The sequence below is a fragment of the Lineus longissimus genome, chromosome 14, assembly GCF_910592395.1.
Source record: "Lineus longissimus chromosome 14, tnLinLong1.2, whole genome shotgun sequence".
NCBI lineage: Eukaryota > Metazoa > Nemertea > Pilidiophora > Heteronemertea > Lineidae > Lineus > Lineus longissimus.
Window position 1 is genome coordinate 12,995,948 of NC_088321.1, and position 25,673 is coordinate 13,021,620.

At 41.5% G+C, this 25,673-nt stretch overlaps 2 protein-coding genes across 2 annotated transcripts; both read left to right on the forward strand.

Annotated features, from left to right (window-relative positions):
- Positions 1-203: 203 nt before the first annotated feature.
- On the forward strand, positions 204-11,395 carry LOC135498629 (sodium/calcium exchanger 1-like). The gene is made up of 12 exons (XM_064788999.1): positions 204-324; positions 923-1,665; positions 2,650-2,717; positions 3,180-3,347; positions 3,862-4,067; positions 4,606-4,844; positions 6,428-6,660; positions 7,533-7,638; positions 8,499-8,674; positions 9,008-9,213; positions 9,471-9,594; positions 9,921-11,395. The coding sequence occupies exons 2-12, from the start codon at positions 966-968 to the stop codon at positions 10,161-10,163; spliced, it is 2,469 nt and encodes an 822-aa protein (XP_064645069.1). The 5' UTR covers positions 204-324; positions 923-965; the 3' UTR covers positions 10,164-11,395.
- Positions 11,396-18,090: 6,695 nt separating this feature from the next.
- Positions 18,091-23,733, forward strand: LOC135498604 (procathepsin L-like). Its single transcript, XM_064788923.1, has 8 exons — positions 18,091-18,238; positions 18,943-19,176; positions 20,598-20,744; positions 21,043-21,166; positions 21,669-21,769; positions 21,928-22,088; positions 22,466-22,576; positions 23,040-23,733. The coding sequence occupies exons 2-8, from the start codon at positions 18,943-18,945 to the stop codon at positions 23,137-23,139; spliced, it is 978 nt and encodes a 325-aa protein (XP_064644993.1). The 5' UTR covers positions 18,091-18,238; the 3' UTR covers positions 23,140-23,733.
- The last annotated feature ends 1,940 nt before the right edge of the window (positions 23,734-25,673 follow it).

Here is a 25,673-nt window from a genome sequence, read left to right on the forward strand (position 1 = left end):
TTCTTCAAGCTCCCGGCAGTGATTATCTACGCATACGGTTTGCATGATGCCTGGAGATCATTTGAACAAGTATCCTTAATGGACAATAGCCAAAGAAGATTTTCTTCATTACTTATTCTGATGCCGTAGGTCATACTGTCATGGCGCTGGGTGGCCAAGCAACCATGGTCAGAACACAAACATGAAGTTGGAGAAAGAGTGAGGCATGTTTACTGGTTCCACTGTATTCACTTTCTCTTGGAGTGCCTAATCCTTTGGCTTTCAACAGCTTGGCCCTCGTACCTGGATTACCATATTCGCAACTAGAGCGGTGATGTACAATAGGTAGGTTCCATTAAGGTTTCTCTTGTGTCTTGTCCAGGTCTAGTCCCAGTTCGAAAATTCTGTTCAAATTCTCTTAAGATTCTTTGCTTAGTTCTTATTCAGTTTCGTGTACATGTACATGCACATTCATCACACGTAATGAATGTGCGTAATAATCTTGTAAGATTCTTAATTCTGTTTAGTCTCGTGTACAAGTACATGTACATTCGTTAAAAATTCAGTTTGAACACAGCATTACAAGAATTCGGCCGGTAACGAATGTGCATGTACTTGTACACGAGACTGAACAGAACTAAGATAAGAACTTAGATTCTTAGTTTACATCAAAACTAAGAATTTTAGAGGAATCTTGTAACTAATGTACTAGACTAGCACACGAAACTGAACTAAATCTCATAGGAGTGTTAACTGTGGATTTTCGATCTGGAGTATAAAAAGACGCCCAACTCTTCGAAACAACTGGTCCAGATGCTTTGAAAATCGAAAATCACTGGGCACTTCCTACCCAACTCTGTTTGATACTAGCAAAACCTATGAGTCACAGCCCTCCGCCTTTCCCTTATTATTATAATGCCTAATGCACATGTTTGTCTTTCAGATATGTCATATGAATTAGGATACTTGCGTCACAATCAGTAACAATGTCAGGCCAAGCAACATCCCCAATTACAGCTTGCGTAGCCGGGCCCCAATCGAAATGTTATGAAGACGGAATCTTTTTGCCTTTCTTCCAACATGATTCTGGCTACTGGCAAGGATGGGCTGCCGCCTATTTTCTCATGTTGATATGGTTTTTCCTCGGGATTGCCATGTTGACCGACACCTTCATGTCGGCCATTGAAGCGATCACGAGCGCGAAGCGCACCATCCGTATACACAGCCACAAGAAGAAAAACAAATATAAAACCATGGAAGTGAAATTCTGGAACGAAACTGTGGCAACGTTACTTCTCGGGGCCAACTGTCCTGTCATCATGATTGGCATCGTTGAGTTAGTTGGAAGTGAATTCAAAGCTGGATTTATCAACCCCGGGACAGTTCTGGGGTCGTCTGCTTTCAACTTATTTTTCGTCAGCGCCATTTGTATCAGCCTCGTTCCCAACTTGGACACAAAGAGGATACGACAGTTTGACGTTTTTTGGGTCGCCATCTTTTTTTCGCTATGGGCTTTTGTCTGGGCTATTCTGGTTGTCATGGTTGTGACCCCTGATTACGTTGACCTTTGGGAGGCCATATTGACACTGATTATGTTCACGGTGTTTGTTCTCATCGCCTTTATTGTTGACAAGGAATATTTCAAGGAGAGGACAGACGTTGAGAAATGGGCACTTTTGGATCAGGGTAAGAAGGCATTGAAGACATTTTGAAAGAAAGTCTTAGAAAAAGCCACAAAAAGCCACATTTCTAATGGAAATTGATAAATTTGTTAATTCTGCCATGTTTTTCTTTCGTTATTGTCGTTACATGTAAACTCTTCTGAACCAAATTCTCTACGGCCTGAACGTTGCCAGGACTGATTTTTTTCCCCGCGAAGCCTTATTTTCGCGGTGTACAATTCTGTTTTGCGATTTTTGTGGCAATTTTTATTCGCGAACACATAGCCGCGTACGGTATGTTTTACAAACCATGGTCAACGAACAGTATTAATCTTTCCGATATCCATCTCAAGGAGTTATCACCTAACACGCCTAAAGGCACATTTTCCAATAATGTTTTCAACTTGAGGCTACTCTCATAATCCTTTTATATTGCTCTAAGTAATGTCCACGTTTCTTTCAATGTCGCATATGGACAACAAAGATAACATATCTCCTTGAGGTAGGACTACACACCATGTACTTTATATAGTATATTGGACTTAACATCACATACTGAGTGTAAAAGTGTTCTCAGCGTAAATTATTGAAATTTAGACGGGTATTTGCATTTGCCCATTGAATCATTGAATCGTAGAATTTGATCGAAATCGGTTTAAGGAAATTCTTTCCGTAGGATAAAAATGTCGGAGGACATAGAATATCCTTTTATGTGCTTTTAAGCTCATATATGTAATAAAGGTATCCGCTACCTGTGTCTTAATCTGTCATGAAACAATGACGAACGTGCACGACAAAACCTGCCAATAGGGTGCCCTGCAGGCAAGTGGATCATGGTTGTAATGAGAAAGCCATTTCCTGGGTCAATAATTATTGAATATTTCATCCCTTAACTACTCTACATGGGGAAATAGCACCATGTTGTAGTTTGTCAATTTTGATGAGTTTTAGGGAGAAAATCAACAAAACTTAATTTTAATGGAAAATGCTTTTTAATCTTTCTTTTCAGATTGTGCGGGTCTAACTGTGGATGAAAGTGGTAATGTCGACTCAGAGGCTGTCCGGAGATTCCTCAAGGTGAGCACTCAAAACGTTTTAGTCACAAAACAGTTGCAATCTCATTTACATTCATATTACGCTCAACTTCTTTCTGGTTCGATGCAACTTTCCTGCCCTAGGGGCTTAGAAATAAAGGTTTCGTTGCTTTGAATTGAATGCCTCCAGTTTTTTTTTTTGTTTTTTTTTTACAACTAACAACCATTGACAACCACTAGAACAATGGTAAACATCACCAAAACGATCGTGCCACCCGTCCAAAAATACAGTTTTGGAGGAGTTATCTTGAAAAGAACGGTCTCATGAGAAACCTGAATCGCTTAAACGCCCATTTTACCAACCTCAAAACGTCGCCATCCGCGCATGGCCTCAAGGTTTCACCTAAATGTAAGTCTTTGAAATGGAAGTCATCTGGCCTTCTAAGTATTCCATAATATAGTGACCCGGGCCCCTTTAAAGTAATCATTTCATGACATATTCCAGGAACTAGGCCGACAACCCAAGATATCAGAGGAGGACATGGCAAAACTAGCCACAACCTTCGCAGTGGAAAACAAATCACACAGTCACTTCTGGTACCGTGTCCAGGCGTCCCGGAATATAGGGGGCGCTCCTGACCTATCGCCACTGCTAAATGATACACTGCTGAAGGTATGACGATCAACGACGAGAATGTACAATCTTGATTATGTGGTGTGTTGATGAAAACTCTCGATTTCGGTATACAGGGCGTACTCAACATTTTGGTCCTGAGGGGAGGCAGTATACAAAACGTTTTGTCCTAAAAGGGGCCAAATATCCACGAAAAGCACTTTTTTGAGACGTCAGTAACTGTCTGGGGGGGGGGGGGGGGGGGGCGTTCCACCTGCACCCCCACGAAATCTCGCAGATTGCTAACGTTACGAGAGGGAATTATTGTAAAGATTTGCACATTACGTTTTTACCCCCGCAGGTAAAATAAATCTGGCCTAGCCCATGACACGGTCTACTGTATCCAAACAAAGTCCGCTCGCGCCTACGCCAAAACGCCCATGCATTGTTTTATTACCTTATCAAATGGTTATCATGGCCAGTCTTGCTAACTTTAACCCCGCGAAACAGCTTTCAAGGGGATCGATAAGCCGAAACCGGCAAGGGCAAACGTACTGCATTCTTACCGTTTCAGTTTTATACAAAAGTAAAGAACAGGTGCGCTGAGATGGGGTCCATGGGTTCCATGACGTCAGATGTCTTCGACCTTGACAGCACCGATGACGGCGACTTAGCTGTAATAGAATTTGCCGCCACCAGTGTCGCTGTGGTAGAGATGGATAAGCGGGTGCACATCAGTGTGAAGCGATACGGCAGAACGGATAACCGGGTCATTTTTAAGTTAGTATTTATTTATTTTTTGAAAATGTGCGTAGTGGTCTCACCTCATCAAAAAGGGCCAGTACACCCAAGGTACATCCAATGAACTACTTCTGTTATGAGTGCATCCTGCATGTGGCCTAGGTGTCCTAGAATTCAAGGGCCTTGGGCTTCTTCATTACGTTTTGCACATGCCGGTTTTTATGGCCTATCAACCCCATTGAAAGTTGTTTCGAGGGGTCGATGTTATCAAAGCTTGCCCTCATAACCCTTTGATAAGACTACAGAACAATCGGAATTTAGGCCAAGGTGCTTACTGCTAAGTAAGGGGCAATAACGTAATGTCGCCACTAATAGATTCCGACTGGTTAGTTTTGGCCGATGACCTTCTCGTCTGCGTGGCCTCCAAACTGTAGAATAGCCTGAACATTTGAATATTAAGACCAAGCATTGGAATTAAGGAATCGGACATGTTTGCAAGATTCTTGCAAGATTATTGGCACGGATCTAATTATGTACTTAGCCTTACTACAATAGACGTGTTCTGATTTTCTCGCAGGTTCGAGACGTTTGACGGGACAGCAGAGGCTGGTAACGATTACGTGGAGAAGAAGGAGACTGTGGTATTTGAGCGAGAAGAGACGCACAAGATCATCGACATAGACATCGTGGACGACAACGAATCGGAACCGAACGAGATCTTCTTCGCTAAGGTCTCCATAGATCCTGAGGCCAGTGACGGGACGGCGATTCTTGGACGTCACTCTGTTTGCCAGATCATCATTATCGATGATGATGGTGAGTATCTTTCTTTGCTTAATACGAGGGGTACTCTTCTGAGCGAAGGCGGTTCTGCCTAAGTCCGAATACAGGCCACTGTATCAAATGTCAGTAACTGCGTAAGGGGTCGAAACATTGTATAAGGGTTCAGGCAGAAGAGAGAAGAAAAAATCTAATTTAGGTCTCCCCTTACGGTACCTCTGTGGATTACTTCTCCTTCTTATACCTTAACCCTTCAATGGCATTAAACAATCATAACCCCTTACCGACCATTAATTCAGTGGCCTGTGGTCCCAAGGTATCCAGACAGGTTCCTTCTTTGCCTTCCACGTGAAGGCGGCCGGGTACTCTTCTTAGCGAAGTTGGTTCTTCCTGCGCCTCAAGGCCTCAAGACGGATGTCTCTTTGTTGCTTTCGACGAGGGGCCAGGGTACTATTCTGAGTGCATGTAGTTCTGCCTGAGTCCAAACGCCTCAGAACGGATATTCCAAATGCTGCATTTTATTTGGTATCGACAATGATGGCGATGTGGGTATTGTTTGCGGCAAAGAGAACTTTTCCTTTGCAGGATGCAAACGATGGAAGGGTATTTATTTCTCACCGATGAGTAAAATCTGTATTTTCTGTCCAAAAATACATATCGAGAGGTAGAAGGTGCCGTTCATCATGTTCATTCAGAAACTCCCGTGCAACATATACTACGGATTACACGTCATTGAGATTGATATTATGCATTATAGACGAGAGTTGCAATCATTGATCATGACATGACAGAACGAATATGTTTGCTATCTATTATTGATCACCATTCTTTGATTAATTAAGAGATTGATCCCTTCGGCAATAATGACATGAGTTAAAGGAGAGTGGGCTAAGATATATGTTGACCATGCACCACCATTATGGCTAGAACTTGAAACCCTAAGGCAATTAGAACTTCAAAATGAAGTCAATGCCCATTTAAAACATGGGAGCCAGTTCTCAGCCACCCTTGAAATTGGGATTCACTTCGACGTTTTGAATTTGGAATTCAATTTATAGCCGATATGGTTGTGACTATGGTCAACGCTTTATCATTCTAACAGACGTCAGACGCCTTCCACGACTGTTAGTGATCATGAATATCCACATGTAGTGCTTGAGACATGGTCTTTTTGATATCAATCAATCAATCAAATATGACATTTCTAAAGCGCCAAAATTTGATGAAAAATTTCACCAACTCTCAGGCGCCTTTGAAATACACTCGAAAAAGGTGTGCTGCAACCTGCCATACTGATATTGCTGATCACTCCAATTTTATATCTTAGGGACTGTATTAAAACAGATATTCATCGAACATCGTGTTTAATGTCAAATACATAAGGTTGTCAAAAGATGTCACTGCGTCATGGCTAATGCGACAAACCAAACAAGCCCTCCGCACTAGATCAATTCAACAGCGTAGTTTTGCTCTTCCTACCTCACATCACAGACCACCCAGTAATTGTTGACAGCTAATAATGTTCTTCTTGGCGCTCCCGGCCCTCAACTAACTTTTTTTTCATATCATTGAACGATCTTCACAAAATCGTTAACCAATTGTTGCCACTTCTTCTCCAGCTGCCGGTGTCCTTGAAATCGAGAAACCGAGCTACCTCTTCAAAGAAAGTGCACGAAAGGCCAGCATCCCCGTTGCAAGGCGAAACGGAGCAGACGGTAAAGTCGGCATAAAATGGCGGACTGTTGACATCACTGCTATTTCCGGTCGAGATTTTCTTGGCGGAAGTGGCGACTTGGTATTTGAGCATGGAGAGGTGATGAAGATGATTGAAATTCCCATAGTGGATTCACAGGTTTGTTACTCAGGAAACATTTCCAACCACTTTTTGCCGCACAGGGCAGGTTATGAAAGTCCGTAAGTTGTTAATTCATCCGGGTCCAGAAAAGGAAAATTCAAACAAGAAGCAAACCATTAACAGAAAAAGAGCATGACTTTTTTATGATTACCAGTTATGCATAGTTGAAGCCACTTCGCATTTACCCCGAAAACGTTCTGATGTACATTTAGTTTAGAAAAGTGAAAACTGATGCGGTCCTCATGATCGGTGTTACACATGTGGAAACCTCATCAAAAAGGCTTAAACTGCTTAGAATTTTTCCACGAAATAAAATGTGTCACCATCAGGAGTACATCACTGACCATTATTAACACTATTTAGGATGAGGACTTTAATCAGGAATAATGGGCCGAATTTACAAAGGGCGTTTAGCTTAAAACAGCGTTTAATGTCTGAATAGACAGAGTCAGGGCCTTGCAGGGTTTCTTCATGAAAACCGCATTAGGCCCTGAAACTGATTATGTAGAATTTACGCGCGTCTAACTCTTAAACACCCTTCGTAAATTCGGCCCATAATGTTTCTCTATAATGTTTATCTCCGTTCATACCGTTTCTCGAACTCTGCGCTCTTCATCGGCCGTTCTTCTGTCTATCCCAAAGGCCAATGTCATGTCAGTCGGTGGTAGAGCATTTTCAATTGGAGCCCCTCAGCTGTGGAACAAACTTCCTTCAACTGTTAGGAACTGCAGCTCTCTGTTATCTTTCAAGGGACAACTGGAACATTTGCTTTTTAAAGAGGCCTATCAAGCGCTTTGAGCGGCCAGTTAATGGTTGGATACTGCGCTATATAAGACTCGTATTATTACTATTATAATCAATACTTTCAGGACCCAGACAGAGAAGACAACTTTAAAGTTGCAATATCTGCACCAACAGGCGGCGCCACCCTGGGAGCAAGTAACTGCACTATTGTGTCACTTGTCAGAGATGACGGTAAGTGATATCTCCGCTGGGATGTTCCGCTACCTGGGGTGGGAGTGGGGTGGGGATGAGGGGTCGGGTCATACGAGAATATCAGGGGTGTAATGGTCAAGGAAGTGTGCCCTGGTCGTCTGCGAGTTTTAACACTACTTCTATCCTCAGCGTCATGGAACCATCCATCAGAATGAACCACAGACTAATTGGTGAATATTAACGTACTAAACAACTTTCATAATGATTAACCCCATAAAATATAAAAATCGGTTTGTACCTACTCAGTCATTTCATGAAACGTCTCGATTCTTCAGCACTGCAGTAGCCTATAATTCTTTAGGAAGTGACTACTTGGCAAGCCCGGCTTACCAAACAGCGACTTTTTCTTGTCCTGAATGGAGAGCCGAACTCATTAATATTAAAGTAAAGTCTCCAGCTCGCCAAACACGGCATATTTTTTACCTGTTTGGCAAGCCCGGCTGGCCGAACAGGGTAGCTTTTTAGTGCTGTTTGGCAAGCGGCTCTCCAAACAGGACAAAAAAAGATGCCTGTTCGGCGAGCGGCTTGCCAAATAGACCCGGCCAATTCTTTAACTCACGCCGTCGAAACCCACCTGATACAAAAGTATACAGTAGAACCACTCTATTAAGGACACCCTCGGGACTGACAAGTGCTGTCCTTAATAGAGAGGTGTCTTGATTAGAGAGGCCAAAACTAGTGTCCTTAATAGAGAGGTGTACGCTGAGGGAGGTTCCACTGTAGTACGTGTACTTTGTCCAAAATGTGTATATTTTCTGTGCGTCCATCTTTTAGATATACAACCGTTTAGGCAGTAGTTTCCTTTCTCGATAACGCGATGCATAGTTTTTCATTTCCAGAGTTTGACAGCTTGGTGAGCCGGCTGGTCGCCTCCACGAATGTCCAAGTGGACGACCACAGGCCGCACGCGGCAAACTGGGCCGACCAATTCAAGCGGGCGATGGACGTCGGCGGGGACGTTAGGAATGCTAACGGACTGGACTACACGTTACACTTCTTTACATTTGGCTGGAAGGTGAGGCGTTCGATCAATATACCTTGGCATCTTATTATTCTAGGCCTGGTTCTAAACCTGCCAGTCACCATTTTCATACCATATTTTGCACAACTACAAGTTGCCTAAATGGCTTGCCGCCAGACAGATTGTTTGGGATAAATGTTGTCAATGTGGGAAGGAGGGCTACTGCTTACTCATTCAGGGGTAAATCCGAAGCTCGTTCCTCCACCAGTTTTCAACAATTGTAATGGTTGGCTTCAGCATTTGGCAATTGAACAATGGAATAATCTAATGAACACTACATGGAACATCTTCGCACTTTTCTTCATCTGAACTGTAGCTGTCTTTCAGGTTCTGTTTGCCTTCCTTCCACCGCCCTCTATCGGCAATGGCTGGTTGACCTTCACCTTTAGTTTGACCTTGATAGGCGTGCTCAGCGTGTTCGTCGTTGACCTTGCCAAGATATTCGGGTGTTTGGCGGGATGTCGTGACACCGTGACCGCTATTACACTCATTGCCGTAGGCATTGGCTTGAGTGACCTCGTTGCCTGTTGCAGGTTGGTATTCTCTAACATAAGGCCTGTCTCCACATCGGCATTTCGTGCTGCATTTCACGCAAGGGTTAATGGGGTGGCGGACTTTTGAAAAAAAACGTATAGATGGCATAGTGAGGCGTGCACCTCTTCAGAGGCAGTGGTCTAAGTAGAAAAAGTTGAAATTCGTGACAACATTTTTGGGGCAAGGCAAAATTGCAGTTATCATGATCGATTAGGCCATAACATCTCATAGTTATTCATTTTGTTTTCTGTTTAAGATCTGCCAGACGCGAGAGATTTGCTGACGCAGCACTTATCGGCATCACGGCGAACTGCGGCATAAATGTCTTCCTTGGCTTGGGAATACCTTGGTTTGTTGGTGCCATCTATTGGAGCACAAAGGTAAGTTTCAACTTTGTCCTCTATAATGGTGACCAACACTCTTAGAAATATAGGTTTTTGAGCTTTGAAAACCCCGTGCGCAAAATGTTAAACGCAGCGCAGGAACGCTATGAAATAGAAAGTGCGTGAAATGGCTGTTCGAACATGCGTGAGAATGTGTGTAGCTTATCGCATAGAACAGCCGCAGTTATTGAGAGTAATTGTGGACAAAAATCAGTTCGACGATTTTCAACCGTTTGTCTGAAAGTAGGGCACGTGCCCCTATGTTGGCGATCGGATGAAAGGTGAAGTAAACAGTCTCAGGTTACACATTGCAATTTTTTCAGGGTTCTGCCTACATGGTTCCAGCGCTAACCTTCGACATAGGCTACATTATCTTTGTGGTGTTTACAGTTTTCTGGACGGCTGCCATGGTAATGAGGAGATTCATTCCCGCCTTCGGGAGTGGAGAGCTCGGCGGAAAGGTCATCCCGAAGTCACTGAGTACTGTCTTCCTGTTGGTTCTCTGGCTTGTTTTTGTACTTCTGACGTCACTTGGAGCTTACAAATACATAGCGAGCCCAGTGTAGGAAAAAAAACATTACTTTGCATTACCTTGAGCAAGTTAGTTTAAATACACGTTGCACAGAGTTGTTCCCATATCCTCTCGATGACCTACTCTAAGCGATGACCACGTGTTTTATAGCGATCGGCTAAAGTAGAACATGTAGAAAGTGTGAAGAGAGAAACAAGTAGGAAAAAAGTACAGAAAAACGCGGAACTTCAGACAATCTGAAAACCTCTACCTTACTTTCAGCAGTCCCCGATATGTAGCAGCTAAATTTGCTTCGCAGCTTCAAAATTGGCACAATCAGATCATCCTCCAGCAAAAGGTTTTCAGAAAAAATCCTGCTGAACACTCTACCTCTCATAGAACGCAAAAAGTTTCCTTAAATTTAATGACGTCATTAATACGAGAGCCAATCAGTCGCCTGAAGTAGGGTTGTACGATAATTCCCATCTCGTGATCGGTACGAACCTTGTATTCACTATTTAGCCGGTTTGGGCCCGTCTGCTACAGAGGCTTATTGTAAGTAAGATAAGCCCCTTGTACAGTCGCCCCTAAACCAGTAAAATTGCGTCGACGTCGTTTATAACAATGGTACGAAAAGCAAATTACTGAATCCAACGCGCAAGAAAACGATGGGTACAATATAATTGGAACCATTTAGAGACAGTGATTTTCACAGATTTTAGATTTTCACACTCTGTTTCGATTTTGTTCTCTGGGGTTGAATTTATCATTGATGAAAATGAAATTCGCACATCAAACTTTCAACATCCATACAATGTATACATCTTTGACGCATTCCAGGGCTGGGTTGTTCAAAAGGACACAATTCACGTTATCCCTAACGGTCACGTTAAGTATACTTATAGACGTTATCTCTTTCAGTTAAACCCATTAAAATGTTCACGTTAAGACTTAACATTTCAGTTAAACCTAACGTTGTTTTGAACAACTCAGCCCAGGGCTTTGACTTAACTATACTAACTAGTACATCAAATTGAAGTAACGACATATAATTTTTTATATATAATTTATAATTTATAATTTATTCAAACTGATACATAGGCCACCGGCCCTTTACAGCATAATAAACAATGTAACCGGCATGATATATACAATAATGATGCAATACATGTATTTCATAGATAAGTACTGACATAGGCTATTTTATTAGAGTAAACTAGGCATCCCGCCTTCGTTTCTTAGCTTTTAATAGGAACATAGATATATTGCGTAAGACGTCATAGCGTTTAGAGGACATAGTGTTTATGAATGATTGGATATTTGGTCTGCTGAACGGTAAATACAAGGCACGTAAGTCCTGTAGAAAAACACAAACATTTAATATATGATATCGGGTGAACTTGAACAGTGGAGTAACTTTGAACACCCCTTGAAAGATTTGGTGTGGTGAAGAACATCCCCAGCAGGCGTTAAAAGTTACCCCACTTTTCAAAAGCACCCCAAGAAGGTTTTTCCGCTACCCGATAATTGTTCGGTTAACTAGTGGTAGCCTTAAGTGAAATTTGTAACCATAAGTTTGTTATAGTTTCGTTGTATTCATTTTTGATAAAGATAGCTATTTTGTTTTCAATCGAAACATTTCTCTTTCTCATTGACTATTCAGGAAAATCAATTTTTGCAATCCGCACATATATATTCTCTCAACTGCAACGGCGGAATACGACTCGGTCTTTTACTGACGTTCCATGCTGGTATCTGGTATATCAGGATACAAGTAGGCTATCTTTTTGTTATTTTGCTACCGAACATGACATTAGCTGTTTAAAAACTTCAACGGCATCGCGTCTGTATTTCGCACCGCCCCCTATGCAGTACATATAGAAGTTAATCGCATAATTGTAAAACCATAGATTAAGAACAGCAAAGACTTGCACGTTATATCGCAGATTCCAGTACTTGCCGTCCATATTGTATATCTCACCAAGAGCTGGCAAATCCATCAGCAGGTTGTAAAGTCGATACGGAACTGACGTCACTACATACGCGAGGCTGACAAATATGAGCATGCGCGTTAAATGCTTCTCCTCCTTCCGTCCCTCATGACCTTGACCGCTCATTTTTGCTCTTTTTGACGAAGCGTTTTTCACTGTCACGATGATGACTATATTACAGCCGATAATGATAATGAACGGACCAACGGTGCCCATCAACAAATGTATCGTGCAGGCAATAACTTCTAGGTCAGGGTGGCCTGGGATTTGAGTGATGAGGGCTTCGGTTCCTAAAAACAAACACTACACATCTGTATATAAACAGTCGTGAACGTGCTTCAAAAAGTACTAGTGGTTCGAGCTGCCCTCTCTCCCGGCACACCCTAATGCAAGTATCAATTCGTGTCTTGTACCCCCCCCTCCTCAAGGGTACGACACCTTATCACCCTATAACGACATCTTAAGGCTCAAGCATCACCCTTTTTTCACCAATGCTACTTTTTCTTTCGTCAAGACATCACCATCCATCAACAATACGTATATCAGTTATCACCATCATATAAAGTAACCGGACTAATTTTACTGGGTAAGGCTGTATGTTCGACAAGACATCGACACATTAGCATCCTTATTCTTTCCAGCTTCGCCAAATTTTCACTAAAGGAAAAATAAATACTACTCAAGCATCGGCAAAGATTAGTGGTGATAGCTTAACTACCCTTGAGGAGGGGGGTACAAGAAACGAATTGATACTTGCATAAAGGAGATATAAGGTCCCCGTGGTTCTATTATAGCCAAGAACTGTTGTAGCCTCCATGTGCATTGACGTGTTCTGCCAGCTGTTCTCTACAGTTTAGGGATTGTAAATGTACTGCTCCCTCTAAAGATATTTCGCAAAAATGTACACTTTTTTACCAGCAGAATTATATAACATAAGCTTTTTAATTACCTGTCACTTTGTTTTTCACATACACCATAATGAACGGAACCTGGAGGTTGAATAGTATAGATGAAACTGTAGTGAATACAACTGTCTTGATAGCCCTTGATGTGGTGCACAGTCTGGGAGCCGCCATCGCAAACCTCACAGCTATCAGCCGATCTATACTCATCTCAGCCAGGAAGAAGCCTGAGGCCATAGCGTACATGTACACCGTGCAGTAGTTTAACCTGAAAAGATGCATTATGACCTACATCACATACATCGTAGCGTACATGAACACAGTGCAGAAGTTTAACCTCAAAATATGCATTATGATCTATAGCACATTCATCGTAGCTTTCATGCACACAGTGCAGTAGTTTAACCTGGAAAGATGCATTATGATCTATAGCACATTCATCGTAGCGTACATGCACACAGTGCAGTAGTTTAACCTCAAAAGATGCATTGTGATCTATAGCACATTCATCGTAGCGTACATGCACACAGTGCAGTAGTTTAACCTGGAAAGATGCATTCTGATCTATAGCACATTCATCGTTGTGTACATGCACACAGTGCAGTAGTTTAACCTGGAAAAATGCATTATGATCTATAGCACATACATCGTAGCGTTCATGCACACAGTGCAGTAGTTTAGACTCTATTTTTAAGAGTGCAATCCACTGATGAGGCCTACATGATGTATCCTTACGGCTGAGCTACTTACCGAAATAAGGCCTCTCTCAAGCTTTCTTCCACTTGTCCCAACTCGAAATAAACTACCGTTTGAAAAATTGCGTGTTGGATGAGCATGAACGTGTCAGCCACAGCCATAGCCATCATGTAGATACACGGGGATAACGCACGGTTGTTCTTCCTGTTGGCTACCAAGATTGACAAGATATTGCCGGGCACACCAATCGACACTGGCAGCATCCATAGGTAGCGAGTGAGGATTTGGTAAGCCAAGACGAACATGGGGTACTCATCGATAGACTCGGTTGTTTTGTATTTTGTCGTGACATATCTGTAGTATTGCTCCATTGCGCCACCGAGAACTAGGCGGTCATTTATTTGTATCGTAGGAGAGGAGGAATGACAACTGAAAAAAACGTCAGTCACTGCTTGATCTACCCATTTCTATTTCTAAGGAAACGAGAACTATTCTCGGTGAATTGGTTCTCAGAACAGGATAGCCAAACCCAACTAATGCACAAATTCTGGTGAATAAGATATAAATATTAATAGAAGAATGGATGTAGGTGATGTTTAAACCGTTTTGATCATCTTCACAATGAAAAAAAACAACACGAAATATCAGTATGGGCACCATCCACGTGGGTGATTTTCCATCTATTTGGCGTATATCAGGATGAGGACAGCCCAGTTGCTTTCTTATTGAGCCAATGGGATCCTTTCCTACACGAATAATGCGAACACTAGCCGAACAACAACCATCCGAAGCCTGGTCTAAGGTGAAACACTCACACACACACACCCTCTCAGATACTTCATCCGTTCAATACCAGTTCGAATTGTCCGTTCGTATGTTCTAGTATATCATCGCGATCTCTCAGTTTTGTCACGCTTTTCAATTTTATGCCTTTATTGAGGCAAATCTGCGCTTGAGAACCTTCCAGCAAAAAGATTTCGAATATCCCTCCTACTGAGTTTTATTTATAATCCTGATAAACTTGATCGCTGGGCAAATTTGTTGTTAAGCAACCGTTGGTCTTGCTGTGAGAGATCTTGCTAACTCTTTAATTTTTTTTAGCAAAAACAACTAATTTGGTAATTCCTATTGCACCAACAATGAAATTAGTAAAAACGAACCATTGATAAGTTGTTCCAACGAAAAAAAGTAGTAAAAACTATCATTAAAATGGTTAGAAATTACAATTTTGATAATTAATTAACTAATTTCACAGTCGGTGAAATAGCAACTACCAGAGTAGTAAATCATACTATTAAATTGTTACTTTTACTATTTAATTGTAAGAGTGACCTGCAGGTGCTGTGACTGCTGGTCGAGTTGATGTCCCTGAACCAATTCCTATTGCTGAAAACCAGCTGAATTATCTTTGAATTATGTTATATCGGAATATGTGGAAATGTGCAGGATTTCAGTCGGACTGTAGGTTATAAATCTTACCTCCAGCACAGATTTGCGATTATATTATGCAACCTTATACAATGTACAGTCCGATACGACATCCCCTGATCTCGAGGAAACCAAGTTATGACCACGAAGTCCCGGGCATAGATCGATTCTGACGCATCTAATTACTAATAAATGGTCCATTTTCTGCGATCATACAAAGGCACCTCTTGGTTAGCCCCTGGCAGCACTGCCTGGGCCATTAATGCAATACGCGCTCTCAGTTTTCACGATTTCCAATTCACAATAGCTTTTGCAACCCAGTACGATAATGGCACACGAACACGAATCACTCATATGTATAATGTAATCGTACTAAACTAATGTAAGTTCAATTTATTTGGTGTAACTTCGACGGCATGTAAAAATAAACGACTCTTGGTAGAACACGAGGCCGAAATACAGCTGATCAGCCATCATTCCAGATGCAACTCTGTCTAAAGGGCGAGAAGTGACTATGTTTTCAACAAGTAGGCAACAAAAACCTTTAGTGATCAAATGACCCACAGATTTATTTAATTTTAAAGAAGGCCTGATTTAATATCTTATTATGCAACCAAAAGGGGGAATGATTCTTCACAAACTCCCATGGCATCCTGTCTGTACTTTGCACTAACCTCCCTGATTTTATTTGGAGGGACTGGGGCAGAAATTAGAACCCTTTTGACCTACCCCTACCCTTCTCGATGCAGCCCTAATGAGTTTGGCGTACAGTCATATTTAAAAAAACCAGGACACTGCAGTTCTGCACTATCGTACCTGTGACCTGAGAAACGCATTTTAAGAGCCCCGTGACTCGCATGATTGAGTTCATTTCAAACTTGACATTTTGGTCAGTGATAAGAACAATGAGTTGTCTACATTTTTATCGAGTGTAATACATATCCGCGGAAATAAGGCCGGATCAATTCCATTTTAAAGTTTTGTCGTTTTTCGTGCGTGCAGGGTATTATCATAACTTGAATTTTGTATTAGACGTTTATCAGTCATAGCTATTGAAAGATAGATACAACCTACCTATGAATTCATACATTGACTTTATAAATGCAACGTTGACCTGGTCTAACTAAGTCCGCGGCTAGATAATAGGTCTTTTGACACGGTAGACCTATGAATGAAGTACACATCACTGTAAAATATGAATGAAAGAATAACAAACATTATAATCCCATCATCATTATTGTTGTCATCTTCATTCAAAACCTGATATCACACATTTTCATCATTTATCACAACTCACAGTTGATAGAGGCGTGGTGACCGTCGATTACGTCACGCTATCGTCGTTTACGGGACTCCGTCGCGGCCGCAAAAACCCTCTTTACATTTGCATTTTTACGCAGAGAATTTCCTTCTCGGTGTATTTAAAACGCTTCATCAGAAGACATCGTCATTGAATGAGGAACCGGCGTTAAGATAAATGCCAGTGGCGGCCGTGGCGGCGCCACAATCGATCGTACCTTCTGACGCCATGACGTCATTTTCTGGTCTGTTGACGTCGCATGAGGTCAATCACGGCAAACCATTGCGTACATTTTTGCACAGGATTTCAACAACAGAAAACGTGCCCAATAACTGGCATCGCGCATATTTTCCGCAAAATTATCTTAAGAAACTGATAGCTCAATAGATTTAAAACAGGAAGATGCAAACGTCGCCGATATCGGTCGAAAATAAGTGATCGTTTTCGGGCTCAGAAATAACATAATAATGCATTGGAAATGGAGAGTTTCGGTATGATAGATTGCAGCGCCACGCGGCGGATAAATCGCGCCGCTTCCTCATTATCACAGATCAAAATAGATAAAAAAACTGTGACTGTCGCCAAAAATATCCTCAGTGTAATGCACTGAGTATATTCGTGCATTGTAGTTCTCTGGTAGAGCAGTAGGGACAGTGGATCGGAGAAGCCGATGTTCGTTGCGTAACCGACAGTCACTACCTGGTTGATAGTCAGCCTCTCTTGATCGGTCCCCTTCATCATTGGCGATCACATCTTCACCATGATCGTCCTGAAACCCAACGATTTCAGCACATAATCAACAGATGTGGATTCTCACGATAACAATGTCTTTTATCGTTCTGTTTTTAAATTCATGTCTAATTTGCATGCATTTTAAAAGAGAAAACAGCCCATAACATAAACATACACTCGTAGAAATAAAGGCTTTTCAGCCCTTGAAAAAACTCCTTTTTCGGCTGACACAAATATGTAACCCTCGAAGATTTTTCAGAGAAGTTCCCTTAGGGGCTATTTTACAATCTCCAAAAGAAACTTGGGATCTTCATTTTACCTAAAGGGTGCATACTTGTGTTGGCCGAATAAAACGTTGAAGGTTTTTCAAATGCTCAAAAGCCTTTATTTCTGTCGAACGAAGCACTGATTTTGCTGAAAACATCATACTTTTCACATGGGAAGTCCACCATTCCCCTTGCATAATACTGAGTACAAAATAGATATAGCTTTAGGTTTATCAGTTATCATTTGAAACTATGTTTAAACAATTTCCTCAAAATCTAAATTAGCAATTAAAAGTTTGTTATTGGACACATATTGGTGATGACCACTTTGGAGGATGCCCAGACAGGGCCAATAACTTGCACAGTAAATACCGAGCAATGGTCTAAGTGCATAAGGCGAGCTACTACAATTTTGGAAAAGTTAATTTACATCTTTGGCATGGAAGTGAACATTACTCATGTATTTAATATTTACAATCGGAAGTGTTTATATTCTATCAGAAAACTCATGACTAACATTAATATGTATCACACCCAGGTCAAAATATATATCGGGTCAGATTTGCAATTGAGACTGATAGTGCACTGAGCTAATTCTTTCTCTTTGGATATACATGTATATGGACCTAATCAAGATATGATCGAACAAGAAAGAATTAGCCATTTTCTTTGCGAAAATGAGGACACGGGCCATCAGCTGAGCCAGCACGAGTTTACGGTTATCATCATGGGACTAGACATGTTCTACTTCTTAACTATAAAAGCTAACATTGGCATGATCAGGTCACCAGTTGGAAAGTCATTAGAAACCAGAGGTAAGTGTTATTTGAATCAGTTAATTATTCAACATTTAACGGTGGAGTTTGAAAATCTTCCTTCGAATGTGAGAGACGCATCACAATTACGCTAATTTGCAAGTAAATTCTTTCAAATTTTGAAAATCGTGCTTCAACACTCTAAAAAAAAGGTTTTTTAGCTTTAAAATACCCTTTTTAGGTTTCAATATGCACCCCGAAGAGTTTTTGCGGTAAAATGAAAAAAAAACCCTTTGCTAATGGTTATGAGATTGTGAAAAACCTCTAAGAGCTTTCCAACTTTGGGAAACCCTCCCCGGGATGCATTATTTGTGCTAAAAAGAATTTAATTTTTTTTAAACCTTCACATCCTTTATTGTCAAGAGTGAAGGGAGAGAGACACATCGTAAATCTATAACGCTATTTCGCTCGAAAATTTCAAAATTCTTTACCCCACGCACACGGTGATTTATGTGATACATAAGAGCAGAGCTCCTCAAGGTCCCGTGGTGCATTTTGACGACGACGACGACGATGATGATAAGTATGATGGTGATGATGATGATGGTGATGATGGTGATGATGGTGATGATGATGCTAAAGATGATAATGAGAGTAAAAATGAACGTGATGACTGGTGGTGATAATGACGACCTGCAATATACGAGGTTGTCTTATCATAAATTTCCTCAAACAAAATACCTCTATTTCTTTTCTCCTTTCAGATGATTCGAGCAGTTGCCCTTCTTGCCCTTGTGGCTACCGCCTTTGCCGCACCCCTACTCGATCAAGAGTGGGAGAGCTTCAAGACCTCACACCAGAAGACCTATGCGGCTGACGAAGAACTGGTGCGCAAGGCTATCTTCAGCAACAACCTCAACATCATCCAGAAGCACAATGTTGAGGCCGATATGGGCGAGCACACTTATTGGCTCGGGGTCAACCAATACGCTGACTGGGTAAGTGGATATTAATTAATGATAATAATAAGACAAGTGTTTTATCAATAAAGGTCTTTGAGCTTCTGAAAACCCATTAAAATTTGTTTCGGTCAACATGAATACACCCCGTAGAGGTTTTGGTAAAACGAAACACCTGAAAATATTTTTGGGATTGTGAAAAATCTAGTAGCTTTTCACTTCGTTAAAAAAAACCATGCGAGATGCATATTTTGTATGGTTTTTCAATTAATGCTCAAAAACGTATATTTCTAAAACTGCAGGTATACCGGGTTATTTTTCTTTTTTTCTTTTATATTTTTTGTCTTAGTAGTCAAGGAATCAAATGTTTTAATGAGAAAAAAAACTATCGGTTTTTCTTAATTCAGCACACAAATTGTTAACATCATTATTCACGTAAATTTAAATCTTCATGTATTTCCTACAATGAAAAAAATGCGTAGAAAGTGCGGTGCTGGTGCAACTACATATAAATACAGGCCCGGAGCTAGTAGCTGTTTTATCGGGGGGGGGGGGGGTTACCCAGCCCTGCCTCTAGCTATACCTCTAAAATATTCGCAGGCAACGTGCAGCATGCACTTCAAGTTGCTCAGTACTTGATGTTTGGCCATTAGGGCATGATGATCTTTAAAATCTATAATTTCCAATACTTCTTGAATATAAAAGATGTCAAATATTCAAAATTCTAAGAGTATTTGGTCATAAGTTAGTAATCGCATTGCAGGTCGTCCACAGACACCATTATGTCTGTCTCTCCGAGTGGGCCAGTTCGTCCGGAATGATAGTGGGTCTGATAATTTGTACGCGTTTCTGAAATTGTGTGTGTTTTGGCGTACACAATCCTTCAGCTCGGTGAAGTGTGCCTGAAAATAGGTGATTTCAACTAAGCACCTATTTCCCCTGAGCAATCAATCAATATGGGCCAACCTATCGATTCTGACCTTAATCGATTTGCATTGTACTTAGCTACATGATTAAGACTCTGAGAATGTACAGTGTTTACTCTAAACAGGTCAAGTGGGAATCAGCTGACAGACAAAGAATTTAGGACAGGTTGATCAATCCCATGACCTGCCTTCTTGGGTACATGCGGACAGAAGTGACATTGAATTTTGATTTTGAAGGGCATTTCGAGGCCCCAAATCCAGCCTGTTCGTCAGATCAGAATGAATCAATTCGGTACTTATGTGATAGTGATATGGAAAAAAAAACAAAAAGTAAAACTCCACATTCTCTGAAAAATCGATGTTTCTGGCATTAGATTTAAAGGTAAAATGTACCACTCACGGTTCTAAGCTGTTAAACAATTTTCAATGTATAGCTTTCAGACACAAAAAATGGTCATTTTATTTTCTCACAACCTTTAATTATTATTTTTTCAATCACAAAAAAATAACACGAAATTCTTTATTTCTTTATAGACATCTGATGAGTTCCGCGGTTTCATGAATGGCTACAAGATGAGGAATATCAGCTCAGGCAGCACCTTCCTCGCCGCATCTCATGTTGAATTGCCCACCACCGTCGACTGGAGGCCCAAGGGCTACGTCACAGGCGTTAAGAACCAGGTAGGTGGAAAAAAAGGGGAAAGTATAAACACAAGCAAAAATTTCAATGAAAAATCTGTATCGAATCTATATCGAATCCATATCGAAACTTCTTTATTAGCGAGGCATCACTCTTGACTCCCAAAAACGTCAACATAAAAAAACTGTAGTGTTTAAAACGACAACAACGACACTCTGGGATCAGCACCTCCCTCAGCCAATTGAAACAGGCGCCGATCCGCTGTCGAGTGGGACGGGCCCTGCCGTTCTACTTCACCTTTGCCAAGCCTTATTATATGGCTCGTCCATTCGTTTTCAGGCACAATGTGGCTCATGCTGGGCTTTTTCCACAACTGGTTCGCTTGAAGGACAACATTTCAAGAAGACTGGGGATCTTGTTTCACTCTCAGAACAAAATCTTGTCGACTGCTCGCGGCATTATGGTAGGTCACAACGTGGCGGAAATTTTCCACTGGTCACAGTATTCACAAAGCTTTTTACAGCTAAAGCTTGCTGACCCCCACGAAACTTGTTTCGCGGGTCGATGTTGTCAAGACTTGCCCTGATAACGTTTTGATATGACAGTAGAACCATGGGAATTTAAGCCGAGGTGCGAACGGGCTTTGCAATAGACCGTGTATTGGGCTAGGCCTGAATTCTTTTAACTATACAGGTGTGAAGCAAAAGATGTAATGTGCAGCGGAGCTGAACTTGGAGACACGTTATACATGTAATTGTAAATTCTTTACCACAAAGACGGCTGACCTTTAAGTCGCTGCATCGCGTATTATCCATATACAGTAGAACCTCTCTAAGGATACTCTTGGGAATGACCTGGTGTCCTGAGAGCAATAAAAACAACCAATCTGGGACCGAACCTAGTGTCCTTATTAGAAACGATGTCCTGAGATTATTAATGATTATTTCTACATACTCTGATTCCAGGCAATATGGGCTGTGAGGGTGGACTTATGGACTCGGCCTTCAAGTACATCAAGGCTAACCACGGCATTGACAAGGAGTCTTGCTACCCATACAAGGCCAAGGTAAGTTTCTTCCACGAGAATAGACCTCTGATCTAGTGTATGGTCATAGAAAACAACTTGCTTACGAAGACTGTGTCTCATACCACATAGAAGTCAGAGTGACACTTTTTGCAAATTATTCTCTCCATTCTCTCCTAATTTCAATCTCGTTATTTCAGGATGAAAGATGTCATTTTAAAAAGTCGTGCATTGGTGCCACGGTGACCGGGTTCGTGGATGTGAAGCGGATGGATGAGAACGCGTTGCAACAAGCTGTCGCAACCATTGGGCCTATTTCAGTCGCCATTGATGCTGGTCACAATAGCTTCCAATTATACAAGTAAGTTAGACTGTCTCTTTGTTTACGAGCAGTTATTGGCAATTCGACAACGATAAAGGATCGACTTTGCTGACACTCTCACATCAAATGGTTCTTACGACGAATCTTGACAACATCGCTCCCCACGAAACAGCTTCATCGGAGTCGATAGGCCTTAACCAGCAACGGCAGATTAACAAAAGAAAAACAAGAGTTTGATTTGATTTGCAAACCTCTGGCCTGATGAAAGATATATATGTTTAGTCCCAATATTCAATTTACTCGGTAGTTTTCCAAAAGCTCTCTGCTCTGACACGGATATTAATTTGGACTTGTCTATGGCCCGCACTCATTTCTGATGAAAAAATCACTAAACCGTTTTCATTTGACTCTTTTAGACGCGGTGTTTATAGTGAGCTAAAATGCAGCCAAACCCAACTCGATCACGGTGTACTGGCGGTCGGTTATGGAACTCAAGATGGACAAGACTACTGGCTCGTTAAAAATAGGTAGGTTTGATATTTAAAGATAGTAGGGAGTTCAACTGGACGAGAAGGAGATGGAGAATTGCATGTACTGATGGGATGGAGTCAGTTCATTTCTTTCCGCAGGAGAGATAATCCCGCCCTTGAAATGGTCTTTCACTTCATTTTCAAGTGAACGACAGTTATTTTCAAGTTCTAGCCAACATGGTGATGTCTGTGGTTTAATCATTCGGCACATTGCAGGCCGCAGTTCACCTAGTTCACTCATATGATTGCTGAAGTTTAGCAGCATTGTCGAAGATCACTTTGCAGGCGTTTTGATAATGTATAAGATTAGCACCGGAATAGTAACATTAGCTTTATGTCAATTGGCCACTTCGTCCGTCGTTGTCACCACGGTTCCAACCTCATGCGACACTCACGGTTTATATTTGTATCAGGAAAAGCATTTTCGTGATATAGACGCTTTCAATTCATTATATTTCAGTTGGGGTGCAACTTGGGGAGTACAGGGCTACATTATGATGTCCCGCAACAAAAACAACCAGTGTGGGATTGCAACCCAGGCAAGCTATCCATTGGTCTAGATGGCTGGTTGGCGTCGGGAAACACGCGGACGACCGATTGTCATGAGCACGGCCACATAAATTAGGCGCTCTGGTCTCAGAAACCATTTCACGTGGGCGCGGATAAAGACCTGTCATTCACAATGTTGAATTTCCTAACTACGCATGCTCTGTCGGTTTAACTTCCGCTCTGTTCGTTAGTGTCATTGACCTCTCGTGTGTTTATTTGTTTTGTATTTTTTTGTATTTAGAAAATAATATTTAGAGTAGAAACATCGTTTTCTTTTGAAGGCACCAAGCAGCTGAAGTGATATTGTAAAAAACATATATATATATAGAAAGCCCTGATTGAGGGCATGCTGATAGTTTTGTAATATTATATGAAATGAAATCAATCTCCCAATGAGAGGACTCCGCTTCATTTGCCTCCCGGAAGAGACTAACCGGAAGAGGCCAATGCACGCTAGTAAACAGAGCTAGTATCACTAAGCAACCGATACACGTACCAAGGTGAGGCCAGGAGATTGAAATGAAATGTCACCCTGAAATCGGTCGCACCGCGTATGTTTGTACGTACTGTAAATTTTCAAATGCAATAAATTATTTTAATTGGAATACATTCTTATGAGATATTATTTATTTCAAGAAGCCTAAAGCTATGGTTAATCAGCAATCTTGCACTTAAGATAATGACTGAACCATGCTTAACCAACGTGAAGCGGATTGGTTAAATACATACCCTCCTAAGTGAGAGCATCACCAAACATTCTGATGAAGGCGCCCTAGCTGTCCTTCTAAGATCTAGGGCATTCTTTCATATCGTTCTAACCACTCTCGGCTGGCTGTTGAACTATAAACGTTTTTGGCCCGTTTTTTTCTCCTTAGAATGTTACAAAACACAGATCGTCGATCAAAAATAAATGCCTGGTCCTCGATACTTTTCATTGCTTGTATACATTGGATTGCGCACCCGAGTTTTGAACGTATATGCCAACTGAATCTTGTTTTTGGTTTTCGCACGAATATATTTCGTTCCGGCCATGAATCTTTGAGATTGTGTACTTATAATGCCGAAAGACAAGAGAGGAACACAAACTCCGTAAATTCAGAAAAAGGATTTACTTAACTGAACAAGGAGTGCCAGAGTCTTGAAAGGTCAATGCTGGGCTTAGCCGGAAGCTGCACATTGTTATCAGTCCAGCCTCCGAGGTAACGAACCCGCTAAGCAATTTTCACAAGGTGCGGCCAGGGTTATATACCGCGTCGACCATCAGGTAACGAATAATGGTCGACACGTATGACTGAACGCATTATCACCAATGATTCCCCGTTCAAGCCTCTTGGCTACATAAATAGGTTGCGGGTAATTCTACTTCGCATTCATGCACAATATAATAATATACATTTGGTAAGGAATAAGACTGAGCCAACGGAGCACAATATAATAAAATACATTTGGTCAGGAATAAGGACTGAGCCTACTGAGCTGAGATTTCCGTACAAAGACCAGGGCCGACCGAATTGAAACTCATATAGCGAAACTGGCGATCGTTGCCCTAACAACACCTATCAGCGGATAGTGTGCCAGCGCTGCAAAATGGCGGAATCCAAACGCTGTTAGCGAGCTGATAGGCTATGCCACTGGTAGGCTATCGTGGTGGTAGGCCCTTTTCTTGGACCTAGGTTGGTCTATCGTTCGCTAGGAAATCTCTGGAACAGTTCCTCAAATATAGAGATGCCATCCCTGCAGATAGCCTTCATTATGAATTTGCTGCATGTGACGGGTGACCCATAACCGAGGCTCGGGTATGAAAATGCTCCTAGAATGTCGGCTTCATCGACATTGGTAATTACATGTACATTATTATCAAGATTCCAGAGTGCATGGGGCCTTAGCCAAAATCTCCTTTCCGAAAATTATACATCGCGTCTTTTTTATGCTAAAAACAGATCGCCACCTTCTGGCGTAAACGGTACATACGTATATCGATTAAGCCCTGAAGCCCAGGGAAACTTGAGGCCATAAGGTTTACGTCATCAGCATATGCAAAATTATTGAAAAAAAACTTGGATACACGCACACCAAAACCAGAGGCAGAAAGTTCTTTAAGTAGATCATCAGTGAACATAATAAAAAGAAGAGGGGATAGAATACACCCCTGACGAATCCACCTGGTTACTTTAAACGCTTCACAATACAATCACTTCACTATAATGTTCATTCCACACAACCAATGCTCTAAGGCGGGAATATCATTCAATGATTCATAGAAAATGAGCCAATGGTTCAGAGGGATACCAGGTAGTGGCATATACAAGAGGCCATCATGCCAAATACGGTCAAAGCATTTCTCCGCATCCAGACTACATACATATACAGGACTGGAGTTAGAGTTGAAGTACATGAAAGTGTCATGTAGATAAGCACATGCCTGATCAGTACCAAGGCCTGACCTGAACCCAAATTGAGTGTCACAGCAATTTTGACAGTTCGGTCAAGTTGAATGAGGCATTCTAGAATTTTTGAATGACAAGTACTGACAGTTATTGGTCGA